Source organism: Aphis gossypii, chromosome X (genome assembly GCF_020184175.1).
Source record: "Aphis gossypii isolate Hap1 chromosome X, ASM2018417v2, whole genome shotgun sequence".
Lineage (NCBI taxonomy): Eukaryota > Metazoa > Arthropoda > Insecta > Hemiptera > Aphididae > Aphis > Aphis gossypii.
This window is the reverse complement of record NC_065533.1, coordinates 14,823,503-14,849,095: the sequence shown is the minus strand read 5'-3', so window position 1 is coordinate 14,849,095 and position 25,593 is coordinate 14,823,503. Positions and strand designations below refer to the sequence as shown.

Below are 25,593 nucleotides of genomic sequence, written 5' to 3'. Positions count from 1 at the left end.
TGTTTTACAAGATTCACTTTTAAAAACAATTAAAAACGATAAAACGTTACCTTCACGAAGGTGGGAGACCGGTCTGAACAAAGTAGAATAAAATAAATATGAAAAATAAAATGAAAACTGAATACTTACGACTGTGCCTTGTTTGTCTGTACGTGATATCGATGGAAAGGTATGTTTTCGGTGGAAACAGAGCACCATCGATAGTATTATAATACCTATAATAATTATTATACATTTGGCCTGTATGAAAACATAAACACAGACCACGGGAGTGGCATATCGTCTTGGTGACTTAAGTAATATTGTACAAACAACTCTAACTCGACGATTGTATGTTCATTTTGCGCTCATTCACGGCGTTTTATTTTAAGCGTATTTTTACTCTTATCGTTTTTCCGCTTTTTTTTTTTATTCTCCGACATGAACGTTGGAAAGTATGACTGGAGTATGACCAACCAGAAACGGTGATGGAGTCATTAATCGACAACGACTTACCGGAAGCCTAATTGGAAATCTGTTCACAGGAAGTGTCGACGTAAGAGGTGTTGGCAGACCTGCCTGTCACCAATGCGGTCGCCGTTCGGCTGGGTTCTAGGGCGGATGACGATCCGTCCGCGGCGGAGGCGGAGGACGACGCCGAAGACGAGAACATGGACCGTCACGGTAGTCGTCGCCGCCACGATTATATTATTATTATTATTATCATACTTTCTTAATTGGGTTTTGTGTAAGGTAAATTTACTTTTCAGACCACTGTGCAGCGGCGATTGCTACCGTAACGGTCCATGTTCTTGTCTTCGACGTCGTCCTCCGCCTCCGCCGTGGACGGATCGTCATCCACCCCCGAACCCAGCCGAACGGCGACCGTATTGCAGCGGTTCTCAACCTTTCTGTATTCGAGTACCACCTACACAGTTTGAAAATTTTTACGTACCACCTAACTATATTTTTGCTTTTTTTTTTGGTTATTAATAATGTACCATACGTATATGTTTTTTATATAGGGAGATTTTCTTCACGTACCACTTATGAGCTTGCTACGTACCACTTGTGGTACTCGTACCACAGGTTAAGAACCGCTGCCGTATTGGCAACGGACAGGTCCGCCGACGGCATTGCCACCAACACCTCTTGCGCCGGCTCTTCCTGTGATACAATTTCCAATTCGGCTTCCGATAAGCCGTTGCCCGCTATTAATGGCTCTATCACCGTTTTCGTGAGCCGCAGTCGTTGCAGCCGGAGCCGTAGCGACCAGAGTGGAAGCGAAGACAAATTAAATACTCTTATAAAATAATAATATATTAAGATTAAAAACTAAACAAACTATAGGATATAATATAGAGATTAAATAGATTGATTTAGATTTCAAAAACGTCCATTATAAATTTGAAAGAAAAATACTTAAATGTTAGTGGTTATTCAGTAGATCGTATACAAAAAATAAATTTGAGGATGAGCGATATAATGCGAGATGCCGCCGAGTGTAAACATAAAAACATAATATTCCATATTATATTTTTATAAATACGTGTTATAATAGATTAATAATAATAATATTCTTATAAGTTTATTCACAATTTTCTAATGGCTGTTGGAAAACCGTATATAATACAGTATGCAGAGAATGAATTGGATAAGGCGCGGGTGTAGTTTCTAAAGAACATAATATTTATGAAGGTTGTAGGTAAGAATGTATAGAATTATGATTGAGTAATAGTTTTCATGATAATGATGTAGAAAAAATAGAAATACACCCACTCACAATGCACGGTACATATATTTTAATGTACCTACTGAACCCTTTACATAAGGATTTGGTAAAAATAAAAAAATTAAAAAAGTTTTTGGACTCGAGACTTAAGTGCGAAAAAAAGTCAAAAGTAATTTTACTGAACAAGCGTATAATAGAAGAGCTATTATGAAGACTACAGAGATTCACGATGAATTATAAATATTTATATTACCTGTACAGACGTACAGTGCCAGAGTGATAAACGAGGTAGCCGAGTTTTAACAGCTGCTCGTGTGAACTTGTGGTAGCGAATATACGTCTTAAATATATGTATACATACGCATCATAATGCTTACACGAATATAAGAGAAATTTTCATTAAAAATAGAAGCAATGCTATAGATATATATGAATGCATATATGGTTGAAGAAATTATCGCAGAGGAGAAGATTAAATGTTGCAAACAAATGTTTTTAAGTTGTATTGTTGAGTATTTTACGGGCAAAATTAACAAGTGCCTAGTGAAATTATTCAGACGTGAGATAAAATGCAAATAATAAAAGCGTACCTATGTATATAATAAATAGGTCATTGATTGCGTTTCAACAATGTATATCGTTATTATTTAATATTGTACTCGTACACAGCGATACGTACGTACGCATTACTGCAAATTAACTGCATCAGGTGCGCGAAAAAAGTTTTAGAAAAACGCTGCATGTAAAGTAGTAAGCACTCGAAAAGTATAAATGAATTGTAAATAATATGATGGTAGGCACAATTTTTACATATTATAAAAATCGTAAAACAACGAAACGTTAACTGTTAAGTAAGATTGTTACCTACTGTTAAATTATTTATATAGGAATTATTGATCAACAAAACTGTATGCAATGGCTATATAATATTATTGTCAAAATTGTTACCGTTGACAGCGTACATATAGGTAATAGGTATTATTTGTACAAATATGCGAAATTCACAATAATAATATTATGAATAATCGCATAATTACAACGAATATTCCTAGGACAGGAACGGTATACATCCCAATTGGTTCGAATAATTACTATTTAAACATTTTAATGCTTTTTATAAACTATTTGATAATGGTTAGAACTATTATAACCAAAAGCAATTCATAAAAAAAAAATATACATATATAATAAACCGAATTTATCAAAACCTTACTGTTCAAACACGTTATATTTGTTTCAGTAGCGGCTCGTGAGTTAATATTCTAGGGAGATTTAAAATTATTTAACATAAACTCCATACAACAACGAACAAGAAAAACTCTTTTATTGAAAAACTCATTATATTACAGTATTACATATTTAGTTAACCACTAGTTAATAAAAATTCTATTATTTGGTCTTTTTGCATTTTTTAAATAATTACAAATATAATAAATATCAGATAGAAGATAGTATGTCTGTAGTAAACGTGTTATAATTAATTATTATAAACGACTATTTTATAATGAATAATGATAGTCTTGGAAAATGTCCATTTTAAAAAAAATCTGTTGTGCCACACTTCCAATAGTTTCGGATATTTAATCCTTTTAGGATATTAAAGTTACCTGGATTTTCCCTTTGTTTTTATCATACCTCAGCCTCGTATCTGTTTTCACCCTCCAGGTATATGTTTATCAATGAATTAAACACAATATTATCTTATATTATAAAATATAAGGTCTGTAACAACTAATCATATTATAGAAATTGTAACGTTCCACTCACCGTAGAAATCACTAATAAATAATAATATTTTAATAATTTCAAAAACACGAAAACAGGGCACCGTTCATTATCATTCGAATGATATAGGTACTTAATGCTAGCCGCTACCACAGCTTCGTTCAGTAAGTGTTTTGTTATCCGAACTCAGATAAGGGTGATCGAATTCGCACAGATATCGCATGACTATCCATGTTTTTAGCTATCTTGCACTATATCTGGGTTACATGTTGTGCTTTTTATTAGATCAGTTTCCCCTGGGACACCGTCGTTCGCTTTAATTATATACACTTTTCGTTCTTTCATCCACGCTTAGTCCTTACTCCTCAACGCATCAACAAAAATGACAGTAGGATTTACTTCGGACTACTTCTCGGTTCGGTACAATTTATATAGACAGAAAAGTTTTTCGTGTTTCTACATGAATAGCCGTGAGGAAATAGAAAAAGTTTGATACGCTACGCCTATGTTCGTGTCATCCGAATCAGTACCTACCTATTGAATGTAATGAGCTTATGACAACAATCTCGCTATTTTAATAATAAATTGTAATCTGATGAGAAGTATGAGAAATAATTTATTGAAATAATGAAAAAAATTGAACAATATCGTACGTCGTAGTCAGGAAGTTATTACACTATTATAATAGTTATACCTAATGCATTAATAAATTGATTTGTATCCACATCGCTAGTACGTCTACTCACTGCTGTCGCATAGATGGCAAATCTCTAGGTAATTCTAAAACAGCATAATATTTTGTAAAAAAAAAATAAAAGTCAAAATACATCTTGACAGGATCGTAATATGTAATATAATTAATAATGATTATAAAAACATAAAGTGAACAATAATTAAGTTAATTCTATAATCAAATTTCTTCATTTGTTTTCAGTATAAAATTAAATCTCATATTACAGACTATCAATTATTATAATAAATATTTGATTATGCATATCAACGTCCACACTATATTTCGTTGCTTATACATATTATAGATAATAAGATTAAAGCTCAATTAATCTGATTAGTTCTAGAAATGTATTTTATTAATTAATCTACTCAACGATATGGTCATACATTCATACTAGGGTTGAAAACTATCTTTAAATAAAGTTTAGTTTAAGATTAACTTTGGGATCTTTTAAGTTAAAAACATGTTTAGTTTTAACAAAAAAAAAAAAAAAATGAACTCTTATAAAAATACATTATGCTTTTAACATAATAATACCGTACATTTTTACAAATATTAAGACTTAGACCTTTTTTATAATAAAAATAAATGTGGTTAAATAAAACTAAATAATAAATATTATTATATTATGATACACTATTACGTTACTCTTGTTACGTATCGTACAGTGCATCAAATACACTATAAAATATTTTACGGCATATAATAGCTACATAGGTAGAACGTTTATATATATACACAGTCATATGTTATAATGTATGAGATTTTTTTATACATAGTACATACGTACTCTACAAAATCTATGGTTCATTATTTTTCATTATAGATGTGTTTTCAAAAGAGGAGAAAGTAGTTTTATTGTTTAATAGAAAATCGTATCAAATGCATTAACGACTCGAGGAAGGGGTATCGTCAGAACTCAAGTTACTCGTACTGAACATAAATTCTTGCGTTACAGTGTCATACTCATACATATAGGGCTAGTCACCCCCATATTTTTTCCTATGAAGCAGTTATTCAAAATCTGATTTTTGGAATTTTTTAATAAACCTACCAAAAAAAAAAAAAAATGTCTTACTGCATAGAATATAGTGAGTAAGATCGAAGTGAGTAATACGATTGAAACGAGAGTTACTGTATTATGGTAATAATAATATGGATTAATGATTTAACTTAATAATTTTATTTATCAAATCAGTTACCTAAATGTGAACTGAATAATGAGTAATTAGAAACTTTTTTCAAGTTTTAATTGGTATAATAATGACGTATTATCAATAATCTTGAGTTTATTAACTGTTTATCTGAAAAGAGCAAATAGCACAAAATGGTACCTATAGATTTCACACTTACCAATTCACATTATTCAAATAGTTATGATGATATGAGAATAGCCTCATAATATAGACAAATGCCAAATCCTACGATAATGTTTAATAAAATATAAAATTTTATCTGAAATGCTAATTTATACATAATAATGCGAGTACGTATTGGACGTTTGATATTTTCTACTAATACTCATTTTATCAATTAACAAGTAAATTTATATTTTTATCAGCTCACATAAAATTGATGTCAGATTCATTAAGAATCTGACATATATGATTAGTAATAATTACAAATAGTGTACCATTATAGTAAAACGATTTATAAAGTTCATCGTGCACCGATTAACAAATTAAAGTATTGTATATAAATGTGATATTTCGAGAGGGCTACTGTTCATTTGAATTATTAGTACGGTCGTCGATAGTAGTGCATATAGTACCTAAACAGACAGCAAATAAATTTAATACTCGAGAAGCAGTTTAGTCGGACGGCGTTTTCGTTGTAAGTATTATAACAGTGTATAGTATTATATTAATTTGTTACATCTAATATTACACCTCGTCGTAAGCATCACGGTATCGTTTACGTGACGCACAAAACAAACTCTTTATTTTTATGAATTTCAACGCCCGTTTCCTTTTCTATAATATATAATGTGAATAACTACAGTGGTTTTATATTTTTACGGTCCCATTTATCGATGTGATTCTAATAGGTATTCTATGTATTAGACACACTATGAAGTGTAGATCGAACTGTGCTTTCCTAATCACGAGTTTTAATTAGGTATATGAAAATCATATGCAGTTTCCGCAGTTTGGTTCAAAACAAAACTTGAACCAAATAAAAGATTCGAAAAAAAATGATATCAATAAAAATAAAATAAAATGTGCATCATCTTACTGAAAATAAATGTACCACGACAACCTTTTTTTCTTTCTCTATTGCATAATCCCTACACGAACACAGATATCTCTAACTTAGATGCATGATGTGTGACAAAAATAATTTCATCGTATGACAATAATGTGATAATGGTCATCGTACCGTAGCGAACTATTTGTGATTACACATTTAAATACACGTACAGCTAAAAATACAGCTGTAAGTGTACCTACAAAAATTTTTTGTTGATAATCGAGTAAGTGCTAAATAAACATTTTCATCATTATTTAAGATACACAATAGTACAATACACTGTATAACTATACATTTTGAAAAGTTAAGGCAAAGTAGGAATTTGTTTGAGCAATTCTGAGCGGATACGATCTATATCAGCCGATATCGCCAAATATTTTTCATAATATGGTGAACTACACAAACGGCTGAACGAGATGAAAATAAAATAAATTCCATAGTACAAAAGCGCAATATCTAGTACAATATAGGTAGTACCTTTAAGGTACATCAATAAGTTGTTAACTCGTTTATTATTTTTGTACACCTATAAATTTTCTCAGTTCTCGGTACTTGTATTTTATTTTTATGTGATTTTATAATAGTAGTAGGTATTTAAATGTAATTTTAATGATCTTACAAATTTTAGTTTTTTGTTTATTTGTATTTATGGACCATGTGTCCACGTATGTTTATGACAAGAATTCACGTTTGTTGGCCCTACAGGCTACAGTATATTATTATATTTTTTACTTCATTTCGATCATATCCTGGGTAAAACGATCAATGTGTGTTGAACTCTGCGTGTCTTTTTTTTTTTTTTTTTTTGACATAATACTTTATAACGTTTTACCACGTTTTATGGGTTAAGGAAGTTCATTATATATCATATTATATTATTCCAGCCACCAGCTAACACCTATGAGTAATATGTATTACAATTTTAAATGTAAGGGCTGAATAACGACAAAGAATCAAGAGAGTAATGTGTTTGAAATGAGAGTTACTAATAATAGTAATCATAGGTAATATTGTAATAATATGGTTTAATGATTAAACTCTAATAATTTTGTTTATCAAAGCAATCACCTAAATGTCAATTGAATAATGGGTAGTTTTTTCAAGTTCATAGTTTTCTAGTTGATATTATCAATATATACCTCTTTATCTTAAAAGAGAAAAATAACACAAAATGGTATACATTTCACATTTAACAATTCACATTATTCAATTAATCATGAGGATTTGAAAAAATCTAATAATTTTCTCAAATGCCAATTTCTACGATAATGTTCAATAAAATATAAAATTTTATCTAAAATGCTAAGTTATACATAATAATGCGAGTACTTATTGGATGTTTGATATTTTCTACTTTTACACATTTTAATATTAATTACCAATTAAATTTATATTTTATCAGCGCACATAATATTGATGTCCGATTTAATGAATTTGGTATATATGATTTGTAATTACAAATATAGTGTGCCATTATAGTAAAACGATTTATAAAGTTCATCGCGGACCGATTAACAAATTAAAATCTTGTATATAAATGTGACATTTCGACACGGTTACTGTTGATTTGAATTTTGATTACTAGAGCCGCGACCGTCGATAGTTGTGCATAGTGTCTATAGTGTATACGGACGGTAAATAAATATTCAAGAAGCAATTTGTTCAGATGGTGTCTTCGTTGTGAGTATAAAGTGAATAATATTATATTAATTGATGTATGGCTGAGTTGTTCAAACTTTGCGTCGCGACTGCCGATGGCGTCGTGGGAGTTTTCGAAGGGAGCTTAGGGAGCTGCGTTCTATAATTAAAAACCCAGGTTAGGAATACTTATGAAAAATCATATTTTAATTTATTAAAAATCTTTACTATCAAAATTTTATATAAAACGTTTATTATTGATAATCATGATGTTTCGCGGCACACCGGTCGGGAAACGCTGAATCGTAATCAATAATTATTTGCTAAACCGAACTTTAATTTGTCATGCGAATGTCATTATTATTTCCATAATGTAATAGCGATAAATATAATTTACATACATTTATAATTATTAACATTAAAGACACTAAAGAGCCATAGGATGAAAAAGTTTGTATGAATCGCACACAAAATTGCTTTATTGACAAATATTCTACTTTGTCAAATAAGTTGCCTACATATCATTTAACAGTATATCCTGTTATGTTAACTACCTACTTCTACTGTAGGCAATATTCAGTTTCAAACGTAACGAGTCGACTTAATTTATTTTATTCATATTTAAATGTGATTATTGTTTTTCGTAGTTACAGTATTAAAAATGTCTTGGAAACAAATTCCACCTTCATCTTCTAAAAACCCACAACCGTCAGCTGGGCTCAAGCCTAAAGAGCAGCCACCAAAAATATATGTGGATTTGCGAAACGAAAGATTCGCTGAAAACAAGCAAATACTCAAAGATGGTCTGCCGCCGGCGGAAAGAGTCAGATCGAAACAGCAATACGGAACAAAACAAAAATTGGATCCAATAAACCCGTCGAACAAGCCATGATAACAATAAAAAAAAAATATGCATCATCTTGCCGAAAATAAATTCAAAACAACAATCGTTTTTTGTTTCTCTATTGCATTATAGAATATAGTAGTATTACATAAACAATTTATTTAATATTTTAACGCTATAAAAAATAATTTTAAATACACTTAAGTATCGAAAATATGTTTTTGTACATTTCATAAGAAATTTATAACACCTGGAAATTTATTTGGATAATTAGGTAGGTATCTACTTAAAAATAAAAATCGCAATTATAAATTAAATTGATCACAAAGAAAACAATCTTTTTTACTTAATAATTACCTACCTATGTAATATATTTGTATGTTTCTATGAAGTATTCGTGTACATGCATTTTATTAAACGTTGCTGTCCTATTTGCTATAATAATTGTGCTATTTATTTTTTAATTCATTGTTTGAGGGTTTTAGGTATTGAGCGTACCTAATAGAGATAGAAGTCAACGTATCCTGTATATAATAATTATAAAATAACTTAAAATACTGAAGTATAAAAATTGTGTAGTTTTAAATATTAAAATTTGTTTATCATGTTATCAAGGCTCTACGAAGTTCAAGTTAACCTAACCTGACCCACCCACCACACAGTCAAATAATAATTTGATTATACTTCCGATGTCTTATATTTTATTTATAAAATTAAATATTATTCACGCATGTAACATAACAAAATAACCCATTTTATGTCCATCGGTTCAAATGGTTATATTATAAAACAATATATAATAAAAAAAAACAAATAAGAATATAACGAGATCATATATTATTTTCATTGACATTATTCATATATTTATGAAACAAAATACAACGGTCAACGCCCAACGTTCAAATAATTGTGCAACGTATAGGTAGGTAAGCGATCTGAAACATAACATCGTCCAAAATATACAATAAGTTATTTATTCAAAACTATTGTTATTTGATGGTGATCATGTTATATATTATAAATTACATATTGAATTTTAATTGTTGTACTTAACTATGTTTCTAAAATTTATAGTTATATAATATAATATAAAACTATTATTAATTTCAATATTAGGTATCACCTGAAACTCAATTACGATACAGCTAACTGAAAAGTTACTTTCCCGATATATTAGACCATAATATGGCATATAATTATAGTTGTAGTTCACACATAATATGCTTGTATATTAAGTATGTATTGTACATTTGTACAAAAATGCTATTTTTATATCGGTTGTATAAAATCCATTATAACTGTACTAAGCATTTATTCGGGAAATACGTCCTCAAATATCGAAGAAAACACACACACACGTGCATATTTATATGTATAATTCCGATTTTAACTTGATATAAGACCCAGTTTTTCTTTTTAAAGAAAATCAAAACTCAAACGTGGCTATCCGTACGAACCATAAACTACAATATATCACGTATTAATAAGTATAATTATACTGCGGTTGTACTTTTGAATAAGAGTACATCTATACCAAGAGCTATATATTATAAAATATATCCGTATCCGTAATCAAGGGTCCATGCCAGACTAAACAACAATGCTCACCGTATAATATGATGTATAATGTACTTCCTTAAATAGTATGGCGTCGTTGACACGAAAAACCTCCTATGTGCCAAATTTTCGATTTTGAGATATTGGTATCACTGGATTCAGAAAAAATAGGCGGTCATTTTAATAAAAACTCCAATGTGCATTTCCATCGTAGAATTAATGAAAAATAATAAACAATTCATCCTATGTGTTACCAACCATAAATCATTTATGAAATACCTCCTATGTGATTAAAAATTTGGTCAAAATTACATTGGAGATATTGGCATGCAGAGTAGATGTAGTGTCGTGTGCGAAATATGCACATGGAAGATTTCTCCATGTTCATAAATGATAATATCAATTTAATATCATTTGATAATAATATTATTACATTAATACATTAAAAATGATGTAAAATTCATACAGTAATTTGAAGTTGGCCTTTCAAAATTTTACCAACGAAAAGGTTTTGTATATTTTGTAAGTAAACTTTTATAATAATATAATATAACATTATAATTACATGAACAAAGTTTCAAATGAGTAGGAACATTATATTTTATCATATTATACTTTATAATATTATATACATTATTATAGGTATTTTACTATGCTTAATTTGTGTTGTTGATTATTAGCAGTACTATATTATAATAAATTGTGATTGATTGAAAATAAAGACTTGGGATGAGAAACGTGGTTTTGTTTGTGGTATGGTAACTAATAGACCAACAGTAAAACGAAGAAAAATAAATGAACAAAATAAATATGTTAAGTCAGATAGTCGAGATGTAAGATAGCAGACATTGAATGGACAATGTTTAAAAGTATGTAGACTTTTTTTTAAAATACATTAAACATTGGTGAAGATAGTTTCAAAAGATGGACAGAAAAAAGTACTGAATTTACAGAACCTGGGATAGAAGCTGAACCAGCTCCCTCATCAAGAAAATTAAAAAAAGTATTGATGTACTTCATATAAAAGAATGGTTACATTTACTTTCTAAAGTACCAAGCCATTATTGTAGACAGTCTACCTCTAAGATCTATGCTGAATCTACCTTTATATATCTATCTAGCATGTATAAAGTGTTTCAAGAATGGTGCCAAGAAAAAAACATAACTTATGCTACCAAAACTATATTTTGCAAAACATTAAATACAGAAAATATTAAAATCCATCAGCCCCGTAACGACCTATGTGACATATGTGTTGGATATAAATTAGTTTCTGTTTCAGAACCTGTTTTAATAGACATGTAAATAGAAAAACTATGGCTAGAGAAAAAAAAATAAAGCTGAGATTTCAAGTACCAAAGTTGCAATAACTATGGATTTACAAAGTGTTTTACTTTGCCCAAAAACAGATGCATCTGCTATGTATTATAAACAAAAACTACAACTGCATAACTTTACAATCTACAGACTCAATGATAAAGATGTTACTCTATATGTCTGGCATGAGGGAAATGGTAGTGTAAGTGCCAATGAGTTTACCAGTTGCATCATTCAATATATTGACACACTTCAAATGAAGTGACTGAAGTTATCTTGATCTCAGATGGTTGTAATTACCAAAATCGTAACAAAACACTGGCAAGTGCTCTAAATACCTTGGCTAAAACTAAAAGTATAACTATAGAACAGTTATTTCTGACAAAGGGTCATACTATGATGGAAGCTGACAATGTCCATTCTACTCTGGAGCACTATTTTAAATCACCAATATATTCTTCTGGAGATTTTTATTAGTAGAATGAAATAAACAACCATATAAAATCAACATTTTGGACTACCCATTTTTTAAAAATTATGATGATGTTTGCTCGTTAACTTCATTACGTCCAGGAAAAAAAAACCGGGGACAAAGTTGTGACAGATATTTGTAAGCTTCATTACACTCATGCAGGTGAAATACTACACAAAACTGAATTTGAAGATGATTGGAAAAAACTACCAGAACAAAAAAAAGTTAAAATAACTAGAAGAACAGTAATTGAATCTCAAACACTAACGAATTTTTACAATGCACCATTGCCCATCTCTGATACACAATTTAAGGATTGCAATCATTAAAGCCAGTCATAGATAAAGAGTATCACCATTTTTATGACAATTTGCCACATTCTAAAGATCCAAAAAATAATAAAATATAAGATAATAATTAATATACTTTAATATAGAGTTCTATTTAAAGTAAATAATATGATAATATTTTGTTATTTATTTTATTATGATGACGGATAAAGTGGTAACTATTTTTTATTATATTATATTTTGTATTATAATTTTCTATGATTAGTTACCCATAAAACAGAAAAATGAGAAACTATGTATTTTTTAAAACTGTGATAAGAAATCCAAAGACTGGTTACTATTACATTATTATTTTAAACTTTTACCTTATTTGTTATAATTCAAAAAAGTATATTTTAAGTATTTTATATGAGTAACTATTATTAATTGTTATTTATTTTATTATGAGGAGTGATAAAGTGGTTAACTATTTTTTATTATTATTTTTTTGTTGTAATATTTTAAATTTTATAATTAGTTATAACTTATAAAAGTTAGCAATTATGTTTTATTAGTACATTGATTTTATTATGAATATAAAGTTTAAAGTTATTTTGTTTTATTATGTTAAGTAATTTATACAATTATAATTTGTTAATAAATATTTATTTCTTAGATAACACAACTTAGATTTTTTTTATAAAATCGTTCAAAATACGTCTATTTATTATTTCTCTGGCACCAACTATTATTCAAAGAACCTCCTATGTACTGTTTGGTAAAAAGATTGATTAACATAACCTCCTATGTGATGAAATATTAACAATTTGTACTATAAATACGTATATATTAAGTCTTTTGCTTCCATTTTTATTCAGAATAAAAATTTATATTTTAAAACGTTTTTCGTCTCTCCTGAAAAATTAGGTTTAAGCACACAGGAGGTTTTTTCGTGTCAACGACGATGGGTAAAACGTTATAAAATATTTTAATAATATCATACTAGGTAGTCGGCTGTGTTATTTGTTTGCGTTTTATTTTTTCGTTCGCCGTTAAACTTAATGTAAATATTATAGGTAAGTCATATATAAGGTTGCTCATCGCATAGTTTAACGTTCTTCATCCGGTTCCAATGCTGGTATTTATATTATATACACAATACACATTGAAATTGCACCCTGCAGGGAGGTATATCGGCCAAATCATTTTGGGCATTGTTTGACGTTTTTATTGTGTCAAAAAAAAAAAAAAAAAGATACGTAGAGTTCAACACAAATTGTATCGTTTTATCCAGGATATGGTAGAAATGAAGTAGAAATGAAGTAGAAAATATAATAATATACTGTAGCCTGTAGGTCCGACATACGTGAATTCTTGTCATCAGTGGCGTATTTATGAGGGGGGGGGGGGGCGAAGGGGCCCGGGCCCCTCCCGAAATGAAAAATTTGTCGCAACACCGAAAATGTAACCATGACGTCACGAACGAAATTGTTGCTTATGTGATAATCTAAAAATAAGAGTAGAGCGTGTTGAATGAGTTGGTATTTTGACGATTATTAATGATTATGTAATACAATTTAAGTTTTATAAATAAAATCAATATTGGTTGATATATAGTTGTTTACGGCAGACGGAAATTATTTGTGTATGTAATTTTAGTACATGACTTCTTAGAATTAATCTAATAACTGGTGGTGAGATAGTAATATAATATTATATTACTTAATTCTATTATAACCTTGTATTTATCTTATTCTGCACTCGGTCCAGTTAGTCACTGCCACATCATAATATTTGTTATCGTACATCAGTAGTGTGATCGATTTGGTTGAGTTCGTTCCACAATACATGTGAAATTTCGTGTTTTTGTGTAATTTTTATCGTGTTACAATTTTTCTTTAAAACTTTATATTTTTTTTATTACTATAGTATCGTCATTATGAAGAGACAAGTGTCGATTCAAAATTTTTTTGTTAAGAAACATAATGTCATTAATAATAAAATTGAAATTAGTAACAGGAACGTTTCATCTGCCATTGTTGACATCGTCAATATCGTTAATACTGACAATTCTGCCATAGATATGCCAGTAGCCATCATGGACTGCAGTCCTAACCAAGAAGTAACGATTAATCGTTATGACATTGGGAATTTTTTCAATGAAGGCTCCGTTCGTTCTTTAACTAACGAAGAACGACTTTCATTTTTGACAATGTTTGGAAACCACAGCGTGAATATAAATTTCCAAAAATATCAGATTTAAATCATACTCGAACTTTTCAAATTAAATGGCTTGAAGAATATAAATGGTTAGCATATTCTGAAAAAAAAATAGGATCGTTTTGTAAATATTGTGTAATATTTTCTCATTCTGAATTTGTGGGGAAAGGATCTCACCAAATGGCGGGGAGTTTAGTAACAAAGCCTTTTACTAATCTAAAAAAAGCTAGAAAGGTGTTTAATCAACATCAAAATTGTATTTATCACAAACATACAGTGATAACTGTGGAAAACATAAGATCTATATTAAATAATAAAACTGAAAGTGTAATAAATCAAATTAATACCCAAAGAAAGATTAATGTTGTAGAAAATCGAAAAAAACTTATTCCTATAATACAAAGTATAAGATTTTGTGGGAGGCAGCAAATTTCTTTAAGGGGCCATCGTGATAGTGGACGAATAGATTTTAAAGAGCCAGAAAACAACGATGGAAATTTCAGGGCTTTGCTACGATATACGGCTAATAGTGGAGATGAATATCTTAAAGACCAGCTGTAAAATAGCGGTGGAAAGAGTATGTATACCAGCTCAGTAGTTCAGAACGTACTTATTAATACGTTCGGACATATTATACAATCTAAAGTTTTGTCCAACGTAAAAAAAGTCATTGTTTTACTCTGTATTAGCGGATGAAACAACTGACATCAGTCAAGTTGAGCAATTTTCTCTGTTTTCTTCGGTATGTTGACGAAGATTCATTTGAAATTAGAGAAGATTTCCTTATGTTTGTTCCTGTACATGAAGTTACAGGTTCAGCTTTAGCTAAAACGGTGTTGGAGACTTTATCAAGTTTAGGTCTAGATTTAAATAAACTTAGAGGTGAAGGGTACGATGGCGCATCAGCCATGCGAGGCCAATTTAGAGGGGTGCAAGCTTGCATTAAACAAAAACTACCATTGGCCGTGTATACCCATTGTTCTTCTCATAATTTAAACTTGTGCTTATCAGAAGCAAGTAAAGTACCTTCTATAAGAAACTGTATGGGTATTATTAGTGAAGTGTGTGCATTCTTTCACATGTCAGCCCAAAGGACTGAATTGCTCAAATTAGCCATTACTGAATGTTGTCCTGAACAAAGAAAGAAGAAACTGATATCCCTTTGCGAAACACGGTAGGTCGAAAGACACGACTCAGTGCTCTTCTTTAAAGAAATACTGCAGCCAATTAATCTTGCTCTCTTAAAAATCGAGGAAAAAAATGTAAAAGCACATGCTCTAAGCAATTCTATAAGTCAATATCAATTTATTGTTAATCTTTTTGTTTTGAGCAACATGCTTTCCTTGACACACAATTTGTCTGAAATACTGCAAAAGAAAAATATTGACCTTTCACAAGCTATGAAAAGTGTGAAAAATATTTTGGATCTGCTGAAAAACAAACATCAAATGTAGAGGATAATTTCAAAGAACTGTACGTCCAAATAAGAGAATTTGCTAGCAAAAATTATATTAAAGAAGAAGTCCCAAGAACTTGTCGCCTTCAAGGATTCCGTTGTAACGTACCTTACAACTCAGAAGAAGAATACTATCGGCGAGCAGTTTATGTACCTTACCTTGACGATTTCTGCAGTGGATTGAATGAACGTTTCGAAACCCATAAAAAATTAATCTTATCATTGCAATGCGTTCTTCCAGAATTTTGCATAAAAAGTGGGTTTTCATCACTGGACTCTGCTTATAAATTTTATTCAGAAGATAAAGAAGATTTCAAAGAAATCGTGCAGAGCGAATTCATGTTGTGGAAAGAGAAATGGATTAAAGCAGAAATTATTAACTTGCCTAAAACAGCCATTTGCTCTATAGAAAGATGTAACAAGAATTTATTTCCCAATATGAATACTCTTTTAAAATTGTTGGCAGTTTTGCCCGTTTCTGTTGCAACTGTCGAGAGGAGTTTTTCGACATTACGAAGATTAATGACGTATCTGAGAAATACAACATCTGAAACCAGATGAATGGATTGGCCTTGTTATCCATTCACAGAGACATTTATGTAAGTGATGAGGAAGTTCTTAATAAGTTTGCAAGTGTACCGAGAAATCTTAATTTTGTCTTGTAATTTTTTCTTTTTATAAATCCAAAACTATGTATTTAAATTTTTTAGGATTTGTTTATTCTTGTACGATTATTAATTATATACATTATATTAGTATTGGTTGTATTCTTGTTTAATTTTGAGTGACGTGATTAAAAAATTGTTTATTGAAACTTAGAGTTTTAACTTGTTTTTATGTTAGGTACAATAAATTATAAAAATGATTGAGTTTATTATTACTCTGATGATGTAAAGAGAGTTGAAAGGTCTTGCAGAAATGCTTTCCCCAGAGAACTTCAAATAAATGTACATATATTTTATTATAAAAATGTATATATAAATAAAAAAAATATATAAAAAAAACCTATATACGCCACTGCTTGTCATACACATACGCAGTGCCGTAGGCAGGATTTTTTTTATGGTTGGGGGTTAATTATTATATTGAAGTAATATTTAAAACATTATAAAGTAGTCAGACATTTGTACCTTTATTTTCCACAATATACAATGTGAATGGGAGGGGTTTGAACCCCTAACCCCTCATGTCTACGGCTCTGCATACACGTGGTCCACAAATACAAATAAATGATTAAATTTAAGTTAAAATAAACAATATTGTTACAACCTAGTTATATTTACATTTAAAATTCATAATTCAAAAACATTGTCTAAACATTAAATTAGATTAAATAAATAAACAAAATACTTATAGTATTTTACAATAAAATATAATAAAATTACGTATGATTAATACAACAATTTAAAACAATTAATCCAAGGGTACCACTGAGCTACACATATTAATTAAGGCACAACATACAATAGCTATTGAATGTAAAAGATATGTTTCATCATTCTGATTTTTCAACTTCTTGCCATAATTCTGTAATCATTATATTACACTCGTTAAACTTTAGCTGCTAGCGGTGAGACAGTCCGGCCTTCATCATATGTAGCATGTTTCGTACACTTTTTATCATAACTTCACTATTAAAAATAAATAAATTTATTTTTAATAAAAAAAAAAATCGTCTTATCATATTAAAAATAATTTAAAATTATACCTTTATATATATTTATTATGAGTCTAACAATTTGCACATTATACCGTTTGAAACGAAATAGGATAATCTCCAAACTGAGGTTATCATTTGAACCTTAGTATAAAATTCTTGTATTTCGTCTTCATCCCGAGCTAATAATTCGTATTCGTATTTAAGCTGAAGTAAAACTTCAGCTTGTGTATGACTCATCACGACGTCTCTTATTTCCGTTTGGGATGATGATACAGATAAGTACTCCTAAACAATTATTTATTTTTAAAATAATAAAAGTGGAATATAAATGCTACACTCAACTCAAAATGAGATCATTACCCGGCGGCGACCAGTTTTCGTCATGTGACGGTTAGACACTTTCCCCACCTAGTCAAACAATGGTTCGATACTACGGAATAAAACCACGACCATGCACATAACTTGGCCACCGGGTAATGATCTCGTTTTGAAATCGAGTGGGTATAGTACTTACAACATTTTCTGCTCTTAAAATCGTCCCGGTACAGTGGCGGCGCCAGGAATTTTATCTTGGGGGGGCCCATTGGTGGCCTTTGAAAATTTGGTAGGGCCAAAAAAGTCCCAATTCGTGGTCTTTTTCCCATTCATAGGCTCAGTATAGGGTAGGGGGCTTACACACTATCTATTGTAAAGACTGTGTTGCATATACTAAGTTAGGTTTCCTATTTTCAACAACTATTTGAGCATGATGATCACCTAATTGAGATAATACTGATGTTTTGTTAGTTTTATTTTTTTTATAATCGATCCAAGTAACAACATTTTGTTTATGGTCTTCAGAATTATCATGCTTGTATAATCCTTTATTATTTGATAGTGCATTTTTCCAATTTTTATACCCAGTGCTTTTAAAAATATTATCACAATCAGTTTTTAGTTTAAATGAAAAAAATCTACATGGTAAACAATATACTGCATCTTCTAATTTACTATATTCCAACCATTTAAACTGGTCAAACCAACCTACTTGAAAACCTCTTACTCGGCTAGAATTTCCAGTTCCATAAATGGACTTTGGGTAATATTTTAGTTTTGGCTGGGTTGGTCCTTCATCTATAGTCTGTGAAATATCTTTGGGACCAAGAGCTGTACGAACATTGAGTGGCGTAACTACATGTGTAGGAGTTATTATTGAATTTGCCTCAAACACATTTTGATTATCTGTAGATTCATCACTGGAACTGTTACTAAAATCAAAATGGAATATTTATGATTAGGTTGGTGAATGAAAAATATACACATATTTTTTTTAAATAGATATTAAATTTAATTATATTGGTACCTGTTTAAACTACCAACATTTTCTTCTTCACTATCTTCACTAATGAGTTCACCAAAGTCACTAAATTAAAAAAAATAATATAAAACAAATAAATTATATACTCTAATTTATTATTCTAAAATAATAATTGAAATTAAAATCTCTTACTTGCTTTTTTGTGACAAAATTGAATCAGAATCATTAGTTTGTTTTTTATTTATTACTAATGCAAAAAAGTCATTTATTTTTCGTTTGGACATTATTAAGTTAAAAATTATACAACGTTTAAGATGATATCCTTTACGAGTACGTAAGTATAATGATAATCTTTGTTGTTTAACTACGCGTCTTTTAAATCGTATTATTATTGGGTTTTTCATGTTTTTCATATTCGACATGGTATAGATAACATTAAACCGATTAAACTGTATTATGCACTGTAAAATTGTAAAATGTAAACGTAAAACGTAGACAAAAATAATAATACTCATTGTCAATAAAATATTAAATCGTTGACAAATGACATTATGTCACAGATAGGCACGGCTCGCGGATATAATATTATATAGCCGTGCAGACGGGCATCATACGGTCTTATAATAATAATAATTTATAACCACAATTATTCGATATTTCGATTTATAATCTGTTCTTTTAAATAATTTTTTTCTCTTGTGGTTAGGGGGGCCAAGGGGTGGTCAAGACAAATTTAGAGGGGGCCGTGGCCCGCCCAGGCCCTCCCCTGGCGCCGCCACTGTCCCGGTATCGCCTTCAATATCGCAATCCACGTATTCGATATAATTAGACCCACGAAACAGGAGGAGACCTACTGTCTGTTCCAAGCCCATGTCTTCAAAACGCATCATGATTTCTTGCCATAATTTCGTAACCATCATCGTACGTTCGCTAAGATTTAGCTGCGAGCTGTAAGATAGTTCAGCCTCCATCGTATTTAGCATGTTTATTACACGTTCTAATTCACCTTCATTACTAAAAATATATAAATAAACATACTTTATGAAAACTTATTCTATAGAACTAATGGAACTAATATTAATGAACAAATAAATACATTAAATCTATTATTCCAACAATTAAGTTTTGAAACCGACACAATATGTGAAATAATAATTGCTGCACAAGGTGGCATAATGCACTCTAGTGTAATAGCCGTAAATGAATTAAGACAACAATTAAAAGACATTTCATTAATAGTTCCTAAAGAACAAAGCTTACCATTTAATTTAAACCAAGTATCGCTATACGAATTAAGTAAAATATCGAAATTGAATATTATTTATAAAAACGAAACCTTAATCTTTGAAATAATAATACCCTTAGTAAATTCAGTGGAATTAACGTTGTATCACGTAATACCACTCCCCGTCGCGAAAAATGATCACTATATTCATATTATTCCTGAATACTCATACATAGCAATCTCGAAAACACACGAATATTATCTTACATTGTGTATGAACTACCTGATGTTATGTCGATTAATAAACATGGGTACTTTATGTCCCGAGACACAACCCCTAAGACTAGGAGCAAGTGAATTACCGTGTGAAGTTGAATTGTTCGTAAAACCGTCAAGTATTCCAACATCTTGTCCCATACACTATCTTGACATCACCCGTAGTATTTATCACCGATTAAAATATCAAAATGCGTGAATTTTTACAATAAAAACCACTGACAATGTAGCTGTCTCTTGCGAAAATAGGGACCAGGCCATAAATATACAACTAACTGGAAATGGGGTGCTAGCATTAAACGAAGAATGCAGGGGCTATACGCCACAAATGGTGTTAACCCCAAGTAGACATTTAAATTCCACACACTACAAAGATTTAATCTCCGATGTAGGCATCACAACAAACTTAACAATTCCCACGACTTTGAAAAGAAAAATCAATAATAGCAACACACACACCAACTCCGTAATAAAATTAACTGACTTAGGACAATACTCGAAATCTATAGAAGAAATCGAACAACTTATACAAGAGGAGAAAGACAAACAAAACAATAAGGATACTACAGACCTTCACTCATATTTATTCTATCTTATTCTAATAATAGTAGCCGGTATAATTATAATAAAATATAGACACAAAGTAAATCAAATACGATCAATAAATAGAACTAGACGACATCTAATATTATCAAGAGAAATGAATGAAGTTACGCGAATATAATGATATTACATTAAATCTTCTCATGTTACAGATAAAGAAACATTGAGAGTCAAGATAATTTTATTTCCAATTAATTAAGTAGTTGCCAAATTAATAAATTAATAATAATGCCAATTCAGCCAATTCAAGAAAGGATACCCAGACGTATACTATACTTAATAATGCTACGCCATTCACTTAGACATGACAATCACGTATTCCGACACGTGCTAGACAAAAATAATACTCATAATGAGCCTACGTGTTTAACAAACCATATGAACATTGCGAACGAACAACTACAAATACCCTATACAATAATTGAAATGAATAGAATAATCGAAATTATTACGATGACACTTAATTTAATAATACTAGTGCGCGAGATACGTGAGCCAACGTGTAACCAAATAGCAATACTAATAGACGAACTAATACAAGCGTCTGGAGCGGAATAGAATAAAATAAAATAAAATAAAATAAAATAAAATAAAATAAAATAGAATAAAATAAAACAAAATGAAAAAAAGAGAGGAAGGAAGGGATTAATATTATATTTATATATATATTAATTATTATATTATGTTACAGTGACAAGATTAAATTTGTCATAGTGGATTTTGAATTCACTATGATAAATAGGAAGGATTTACTACTTGTATCGGGGTCAATGTCAAACAGTTTAGAAAAGTATAAACCAGTAAAATTAGAAGGAAAACCTATAGTCTTAACCACGACAAACAAACTCAAAATGCTTCAGGATAGGGAAGTTAAAAAGGTAATGCAAAGTGTTGGTAGAATATTTAGAAATAAGCCAGAGTTGTTACTACCATTATTGGGGCAACTAGAAGCTAGTTTAAAGCTTAAAGGGGGAACAACTCTGTCTACTACATATATAAACCAATATTTGCACACTGATAACAGAACACAGTCATAGTTTTTTGGAATGGGACAACAGACAAGGAAATATTACAAAAATTGGGACTAAACAGAAGAATGCTAAACATTACATCATATAGCGATAATAATGACAATTATTTCAACTTAAAACTTCTAGATATAAGTGGACTTACTAGTAAATTATTGTACTCAAGCGAAATAGGTTACCAAGAAAAGAATGGGAGAATGTTAAATTTAATGGAGACCCATGATCTAATTTGTAAAACCAACCATAATATAACCCATAGTCATGACCCCATAGCAGACGTAATAATCACAAAATGTCTGTTTAACTATATTATAAAAGATATGGGACCGATACAACTGTATAAGTTGTGTAAATAAAAAAAAAAAAAGTTAGAAATATTTGACCAATAGATTAGGGAGCGTCACATATATATAAATTATGTATAAAAAAAAAAAAAAAAATTGTTTATGTAATTAATTATAAGACAAAATTGTATTTTAGTTGTAAGACAAATATATGTCATATAATATATTGTTTAAATTAAGATATTAATAATTTTAATTTTCAGCAAATAATGTCTATGAACGTACTATATTTAATTAGAACTTAAGAAACTAACAAAAAAAAAAATAATAATAAAATTTTGTAAAACACTAACACTAAGTATTAAGAAATCTTACATGTAAATTTTATTTTAGATTTCTGTTTAAGGATTTAAACATAAATCTTTTTTTTGGTAGGGAGGTGTTACGGACCTATACTGTCCGTATCGATTATTTTATATGCATAAGATCATACAATGTCAAATTTCCTAACTTGTAAAATTAATACCACAGGCACACGAGTACAGGACACGAGAGAGTAGAATATTATATTAATATAATAATTTGACAATTAAAGTAAATTCACACGTCTCTTTACAAAAGTCGAAACTCGGTGTCTTAACGATTCGATAAGAATCATGGGTAAGAATACACAAGCAGTCGTTCCGGGACTCCTCGTATGACGAAGTCACCGCCCACTCTTGTAAGAAATCATATATAAGAGGGATCGAGACAAGAGCTCGACAGACGGTTACTGTATAACCAACGAATAGGGATATCTATGACACTCAGAGGCCGGTCGTAACACCACTCAAGTCATTTTTGATATCAGTTTCTGAGGCAGGTCGTAACACCACTCACCATCTTATTTTATATATTCTACATTAAGCTTATAATATTTGTATTCGTGCAAGACTTATTTTAATAAACAATTAACTTATACTTGAACAACACGACGTATTCATTTTGTACGTTGATGCATGAATCGACCTAGTCGGGACGCAACAATAACATTACTTTTTTTTCGAAAAATTATTGAGTTTTACTGTATTTACACGTGTTTTTTAAGTATGCACGTTAAAGACAAGAAAAGCATTGATATGAAATTCATTTTGTTAAATAAACAAATATTATAATTACAAATATAATTATTTAGAAATATATTAGAACTCGTGATAATATATATGTATGTTAAAGGTTGTTGCCGCCGCAACATAATTATTAATTATACATAAACGTACTTAATATTATTTTACTATTAATTAATATCGGGAAGCGAGAACAGCTGGTCACACACATAATAAATCATTTATCGTATTGTTTATTTTTGTTATAGTTATAATTGAATTTTTGAATGTCTTGTGAGTTATATAACATGTAGATTACCTAACACCGTGTTATCATACGGCATCGCGCCGTCTACGCAAATTATCACGGCCGCCGTATTATACACTTCTTCTCGTCCCGTACGTTGTCGCGGTAACATATTATGTGCGTGCAATTATTGTTTTTAAAATTTACTCGAATAGTAAATTTATTATTTACTTTATTATTGTGAGTTGTGATTTACTCATAGACCGGTCCTCTTCGCGTTTCTACCGTGTCGTGAAAGGTAGCGCTTTTCGGTTACCGAGTTACTCTGATACAGTACAAAAATGATCGTATAAGTAAAGATAGACCTATTTACCACGGATATCACTGCGCTATGTCAGCTTGCGACTATCTATGTATTTTAAAATAAAATACATCATAAACCATCCTATACTAAATACAGTTTTAAGTATAGGATGGGCCGGTCTATGGTACTGCGTTATGCCTTGTGAATTTATGTTAGTATCGTTTTGATTGTCGAACGAGCAATTGCGTAAGCACTAAGCTTTGAAATTTGCAGTAAATCATATTATTATTTTGACTACCAGAGTGAATACACCGTCTTTAATAATTGTTGTCACATTATAATAGGTATAATGTAATATTTCCGTACGGGTGTGTACAAATCACCATATTTTCATTTTAATTATTGTATTATCAAGCAGTTATTGAAAAATAAGTGTGCGGATCGCCTTCTGTACTGTTTTCGTGAACCGGCGCTGGATTTGACTGGATTTCATTATTTATTCCATAAGCATGGCGATATTAAGAATCATAAAAATATATACTGGTATAAATTGTTGGTGCACTGCGGTTGTGAACCATCACACGGTATTTTATGATGGTAGCGTTTCTAGGTACGTTTGAGCGTTGCTAATAATTGGCCATTGGCGACCACCCGTTATGTCAAAGCGCGGTGTTTTGTGCTAAAAATCGGACCTTTACCTTGTCATGACGGGGACCGAAAACTTGTAATTATATTATATAAAACACAGCTATTTGACGTGAGGATGTTCGTGGTAGTCGACGTCAGCTCAGCCGTACGGAAAACCTGTTATAAGTTTTAACAGTGAAATATTTAAACGTTCTAATTTATTCATAACCGGTAGTTTGTAGTAGTAGGTAATAACTATCTAATGATGAACAAAAACCATCATTGCTTCATTGTGCTTTCAGGTCTATACCAATGATGGGCACTTCTATTCTGATTTAATATTAAACAAGCAACAAACTGTAAAATAAATTTAATATTTAGGTACTTTATTAGATTTGAATTAAATTATGTCATAAGTATTTACAAGAGGGTTTTCTTAACAAAAATTAAAATTAAAAAATAAGTTTTTCATAATTTATAATTTATAATTTATCAAATATCATATATTTTTAATTGAATTAATTAAAAATATATGTCATAAATAAGAATTATTTGTTTATTGTTATTTTAAATACATTCAATGTGCATACTAATTAAATATTATTTTAGATTCAACCGTATATTATGTTCAAACTGATGATTTTTATAATAACTTAGTAAATAATTGTAACTTGCTTAACCAAATGTATAATTCAGAATTACTTAAAGTCTAAAGACCACCAATGTTACATTGTTAAATAAAAAGCAATTTTTTTGCTGTTTTTT

At 30.1% G+C, this 25,593-nt stretch overlaps 3 protein-coding genes across 3 annotated transcripts; 2 read left to right on the top strand and 1 right to left on the bottom strand.

The window, feature by feature from the left end:
- The first annotated feature begins 420 nt into the window (after nucleotides 1-420).
- On the top strand, nucleotides 421-1,357 carry LOC126552374 (uncharacterized). The gene is made up of 4 exons (XM_050207066.1): nucleotides 421-445; nucleotides 541-663; nucleotides 750-914; nucleotides 1,005-1,357. The coding sequence occupies exons 1-4, from the start codon at nucleotides 421-423 to the stop codon at nucleotides 1,292-1,294; spliced, it is 603 nt and encodes a 200-aa protein (XP_050063023.1). The 3' UTR covers nucleotides 1,295-1,357.
- Nucleotides 1,358-11,830: 10,473 nt separating this feature from the next.
- LOC126552373 (52 kDa repressor of the inhibitor of the protein kinase-like) lies at nucleotides 11,831-16,753 on the top strand. Its single transcript, XM_050207064.1, has 3 exons — nucleotides 11,831-11,977; nucleotides 15,426-15,910; nucleotides 16,135-16,753. The coding sequence occupies exons 1-3, from the start codon at nucleotides 11,831-11,833 to the stop codon at nucleotides 16,751-16,753; spliced, it is 1,251 nt and encodes a 416-aa protein (XP_050063021.1).
- A 789-nt stretch (nucleotides 16,754-17,542) lies between these two features.
- LOC126552759 (zinc finger MYM-type protein 5-like) lies at nucleotides 17,543-23,781 on the bottom strand. Its single transcript, XM_050207666.1, has 6 exons — nucleotides 23,527-23,781; nucleotides 19,342-20,163; nucleotides 19,195-19,254; nucleotides 18,367-19,099; nucleotides 17,901-18,137; nucleotides 17,543-17,823 (listed from the first exon to the last, which is right to left on the bottom strand). Exons 2-4 carry the CDS (start codon nucleotides 19,662-19,664, stop codon nucleotides 18,535-18,537), a joined length of 948 nt encoding a protein of 315 aa, XP_050063623.1. The 5' UTR covers nucleotides 19,665-20,163; nucleotides 23,527-23,781; the 3' UTR covers nucleotides 17,543-17,823; nucleotides 17,901-18,137; nucleotides 18,367-18,534.
- Nucleotides 23,782-25,593: the final 1,812 nt, after the last annotated feature.